The sequence below is a fragment of the Sebastes fasciatus genome, chromosome 23 (genome assembly GCF_043250625.1).
Source record: "Sebastes fasciatus isolate fSebFas1 chromosome 23, fSebFas1.pri, whole genome shotgun sequence".
In the NCBI taxonomy this organism is placed as follows: domain Eukaryota; kingdom Metazoa; phylum Chordata; class Actinopteri; order Perciformes; family Sebastidae; genus Sebastes; species Sebastes fasciatus.
The window spans coordinates 452,908-458,593 of NC_133817.1; the positions used below are offsets into that span (position 1 = coordinate 452,908).

The 5,686-nt window shown below is 42.6% G+C and overlaps 1 protein-coding gene across 1 annotated transcript in view; it reads left to right on the forward strand.

Moving 5' to 3' along the window:
* Positions 1-203: 203 nt before the first annotated feature.
* hmga2 (high mobility group AT-hook 2) overlaps positions 204-5,686 on the forward strand; it is a 37,341-nt gene continuing 31,858 nt past the window's right edge. The window contains exons 1-2 of the mRNA XM_074625628.1: positions 204-594; positions 2,468-2,554. Coding sequence (XP_074481729.1) covers positions 463-594; positions 2,468-2,554 — 219 coding nt within the window. The 5' untranslated portion in view covers positions 204-462. The remainder of the gene's footprint in view (positions 595-2,467; positions 2,555-5,686) is intronic.

Below are 5,686 nucleotides of genomic sequence, written 5' to 3' on the forward strand. Positions count from 1 at the left end.
TCCATTGCAAGGTGTGAAAATGTGAATTTAATTCATAAATGCAGCTGCATGTCTGGCTCTCTGCCAGGACTCCGGCTCCTCTCGGTCTCTCTCTGGATCCCCTCCAGACCTCCAGTCCCCCCCCCCCTCCAGAGGAGAGGTGATTTCTTTCTTTTTTCCCTTCCTTCCCTTCCTTCCTCTCCTCCTCTCCTCCTCCTCCTCCCGGGTCCTGGTGTGTGTTGGTCTGTGTGGGGGGGGCCGTCTCACTCTTCTGAGCCGCTCCGTGCAGGGCTGATCCGGTCTGTCCTCTCCGCTGCTCCGGTGCCGGTGCCGCCGCTGCGGTGCGTCCTAGCCGAGCCCCCCCGGTTCTTCTGTCTCGTGTTCTGTTCTGTCCTGCAGCCTGAAGGGGGACACTTCGAGGTGGAATACAGGAACTCTCTCTACTGGAACGGAGGCGCAGCAGCAGCACCGGGAACCGGGACCATGAGCGGCCGCGGGGACGAGGCCACCGGGGCCGGGGAGAGCTCCGGTTCTCAGGAGACCACCGGGGCCACCGGGGGTCCGGAGACCCAGACCCAGAAGAGGAGGCCCGGGAGACCCAGGAAACCCCCCAAAGTAAGTTAGAGTCCCGCTGCAGGCGCGCTGAGGACGCACGGAACCAGAACCAGTCTGGAGACCGAGATGAGCTTCACTGTGGTCGGAGAGTCCAGGTCTAACTTTAGACCCGACTACAAGACCGGTACCGACATCTGCTCCATGATGCTGCTCTGGCTCTGGTTGTGGTTCTGGTTCTGGTGTAAAGTTAAACTGGTAACTGATTGTTCCATGTGGACGGTGAAGCAGCTTCTCTGGCTGGTAGACCTCCTGTTGTTTAATATCAATCAATCAATCAAACTGTATCGATAAAGCACCTTTCAAACCAGTCCGACGCAGATCAGCAGGACAGATGATGGATTAATGCATTCAGAGACTAATGCACCAAAACAACCAGATCAAGTTCAGTGAATGAGGAAGCACTAAGAGAGATGAGTATTAAAGATTATAAAAGATCAATAACAATACAAATAAATAATACAAATGATGAAACTACACAAAATAAGCAGATTGTGTTAAAATAATAACATTGTAATAAAATAAAAGAATAAAAGAGCAGAAATGTTGATTAAATAAAACCCTATAATGATGATAAATAAAATAAGTATAAACAATAAAAAACATAAAAATATAACCTCCTTTATGTCTGCTGAATACATACATATATATATACATACATATATATATATATACATACATATATATATATATACATACATATATATATATGTATGTATTCAGCAGACATCTCTTATATAGGACATGATGAGGAATGTTTCTTGGCTCTGGCTGATAATCTTTAATTGACAACATGAGTCTAAAGAGGAGAGTATATATAGTATATACTATATACTATATATATAGTATATACTATATATATAGTATATATAGTGTATAGTATATATACTATATATAATATATATAGTATATATACTATATATAGTATATAGTATATATATTATATAATATATATATAGTGTATAGTATATATAGTATATATATATATATACTATATATATAGTATATAGTATATATACTATATATAGTATATAGTATATATATTATATAATATATATATAGTGTATAGTATATATAGTATATATAGTATATATACTATATATAGTATATACTATATATATAGTATATATACTATATATAGTATATATACTATATATAGTATATATACTATATATAGTATATAGTATATATATTATATAATATATATATAGTGTATAGTATATATAGTATATATAGTATATATACTATATATATAGTATATAGTATATATATATATACTATATATAGTATGGAGGATGCCTGTAGTCCTGCAGGGCTCTGACTCACCAGTGATTCACATCTGTAAACAGAAAGTCATTCACAGAAACTCTCTCACTTTCCCACCAAAAACTTCCCACCAGAACCAGAACCAGAATCAGAATCAGAATGATGTCCAGGTCCACCGCCGGCTGCAGTGTTTCTGTAGCTCAGAGGAACCGGACCGGCTCAGAGACACAGAGACTCAGAGACACAGAGACACAGAGACACAGAGACACAGCAGCCTGCAGCTGAGAATACAGTAGATGACTAGATGATAGACAGACTCACATCTTCAAACACTCAGGTTCATGGTTCATCACCATGAGAGAGATACTGATGGAGTTCAGTGTGAGGATAATAACACACACACACACACACACACACACACACACACACACACACACACACACACACACACACACACACACACACACAACCGTTGTCCTTCTTTTGGTCTTACCCATAAAGCAATGATCAAATGGGGGGGGTTCAAATCTTAGTTTCCTGTCCTCCTGTCCTCGTGTCCTCCTGTCCTCCTGTCCTCGACACCCACGTCATGTCCCCCCGTCCCTTTCAGGAGCCCAGTGGAGAGCCTGTCCCCAAGCGACCGAGGGGCCGCCCCAAAGGAAGCAAGAACAAGGGCCCCTCCAAGGCGGCGCAGAAGGTGAGGAGCACCTGAATGACGGACGCACGCACGCACGCACGCACGCACGCACGCACGCACGCACGCACGCACGCACGCACGCACGCACGCACTCATGCGATATTCCAAAATGTTGCAGGAAACTGATTTTCTGAGTCTTGATGATTTCCACAGTGTGTCCATCTGATGAGATCAGATCTCAGAAGATAACAGACATGTTTTATTACCTCTTGATTTTTAAACGCTACTAACCTGAGCAAAATGTGTAAACCTATAAGGAGCATGAAGGTCACTTCAGGGTCAAACTTCACCCCCTTGCCTTCATGATAGATTGACCAACAAAACACCGTTAGAACAGCTTTCCATCGGTGTATTGATCTTTTCATTAGCAGTAACATTGACAGAGATATTGCTTGATAGATTTCTGTGTCACCAGTAACTTTGGTAGAACTTTGGGTTGTTAGATATCTGACCAACTAAAGGAGATAATCATGGATTGTTCCCGTGAGTAGATTGTTTGTTAAGCTGTTTTTCTGTCCCGTTGCTACAGAAACAGGTCGCTAAGTTTGCTTTTACGCATAACCCGTTTGGTTCAGTTAAAACAAACTTAGGTCTGTTTGTCCAGTTAGCTTTGTTTGGGCCGGTGTTAAAGCTCATCCAGCTCTGTGTGGACCAAACAACCGAACTCCGGTCCACCTGAGAAGGTGGGTCTCGGTCCGCTTCCGAGTGGACTCTGGTGCGGTTCAGGCTGTTGTTCATGTCCCGCGTGAAACCAAAAGGAAACGTTGACTTTACGCTAGTTACGTAGCGTTAGGTCAGCAGGTCCACTGAGGACGGCTGTTATTGCCTAAACCTAATCAATCCTTTCTGAACGTTAACCACGTGTCGTTGTGCGATTCTAAGCGTGTGACATTAGAAGTCTGCTCAGATCAGTTCTTTGATCGAACTCAGGTGTCTTATTGGCCCACAGTACAGTACAGTACAGTACTGTACTGTACTGTACTGAGCCTGTTAACGTTGAGTATACATACGTCTATGTGGAGGCAGCAGAGCAGGGTGCTCTGGGTAACTGTTCAGGTTGTGTACGAGTAGAAAGAAAGTGCCACAGGAATGTCTCCAGTTGACACCTGTACATGTTCTCCTATACCTGTACATGTTCTCCTATACCTGTACATGTTCTCCTATACCTGTACATGTTCTCCTATACCTGTACATGTTCTCCTATACCTGTACATGTTCTCCTATACCTGTACATGTTCTCCTATACCTGTACATGTTCTTCTATACCTGTACATGTTCTCCTATACCTGTACATGTTCTCCTATACCTGTACATGTTCTCCTATACCTGTACATGTTCTCCTATACCTGTACATGTTCTCCTATACCTGTACATGTTCTCCTATACAAGCATGTTCCAGTGTGAAAGAGCAGCATACCTGGAACAATAGAAACATGAACACACGTCTGAGAACACAGGAACCTGTTTGTGATGAAAGAACCACGCGGCCATAACTCAGCAGCACTCTCACACACTGTGTACACAGAGAGGAGACGGTGTGCACGAGAGGAGACTGTGTGCACGAGAGATACGGGTTGATGAATGAGCCCAGATTAAAGTAAAGAAAAGATGATCCCGACAAAAGCTTTGGGAATTTCACAGCAATATTACAGCTAACGTTTTTGGGATTGTGATGCCGTCGTTGTGAGCGAGGCGAGGCTGGGGCCGGGGCCGGGTGGAGGGTGGCGGGTGCCGGGGCCGGGGCCGGGGCCGGGGCCGGGGCCGGGGCCGGGGCCGGGGCCGGGGCCGGGGCCGGGGCCGGGGCCGGGGCCGGGGCGCCAGGTGCCTGGTGCCGGTGCCGGTGCCGTGGGCCGGGGCCGGGGCGCCAGGTGCCTGGTGCCGGTGCCGTGGGCCGGGGCCAGGTGCCGGATGCCGGGTTTGGGGCCGGTCCCTGTGTCTTCATTCATTAGCCAGATGAAGCAGTGTTACGCCGGGGCCACACAGCGCGCATCATGCTCGCGTGACGGCAGCGTCACGTCATGGCCGCGTCATGCCCACCTAGGGTGTTCACACTAGACGCGAGTTACCCACGTCTCGGGAGCGTCCCGGAGCTACCTGTCAGCTGTGTTTTTGCTGTTGCTGACAGCCCTTTCTTTCTACATAGAGTTTGCCTTTTAATGGCCATTTAACTTCATAATAAATGTGATTTATATTTATTGAAGACAAAAAAGGGTAAGAACTGTGTGGTAATTTGTAAATATTATTAAAAACAAGCAAATAAATTCATACATAAATATTAATATATAGCCCATATAAATCCCTCTTTTCTGTCAGTGAAGAGGGATTTATATATATATAAATCCCTCTTCACTGACAATGAGGAGGGATTTATATGGGCTATATATATATATATATATATATATATAAATCCCTCTTCATTGACAGTGAAGAGGGATTTATATGGGCTATATATATATATATATATATATATATATATATATAAATCCCTCTTCATTGACAGTGAAGAGGGATTTTATATATATATATATATAAATATATATATATATATATATATATATATATATATATAAATCCCTCTTCATTGACAGTGAAGAGGGATTTATATGGGCTATATATATATATATATATATATATATATATATATATATATATATATAAATCCCTCTTCATTGACAGTGAAGAGGGATTTCTGTGGGCTATATATTAATACAAAAAAATAAATAAATACATTAGTAGTAAGAGAGAGCCTACAGCAATCCCTCTTCACTTTGACTGGCACAGTTTTAAACAACATTTGTTCTACAGCATTCCAGGTTGCGGCTTTTATCGAAAACGACTTAATTTACATCTGGGGCGGGACAGCAATTTACATTATAAATGCTGATGTTCCGACATCTCAGGCAACTTGGAGCTTTTCACCACCTTGTTGCTGAACTGCGCCTTGATGGAGAAAAACACCTGAAGTATTTCAGAATGATAAATATAAGTAAAGTGTTTTTTTTTTTTTATTATTATAAAACAAAGCAAAATAAACAGTTTCGTTATTTGTTAACCTTTAGAAAACGAAAATCATTATTAAATATCTTTAAAAAAATTAAATAACACCTCTAAAAGAAAGAACAATAAAGTTAC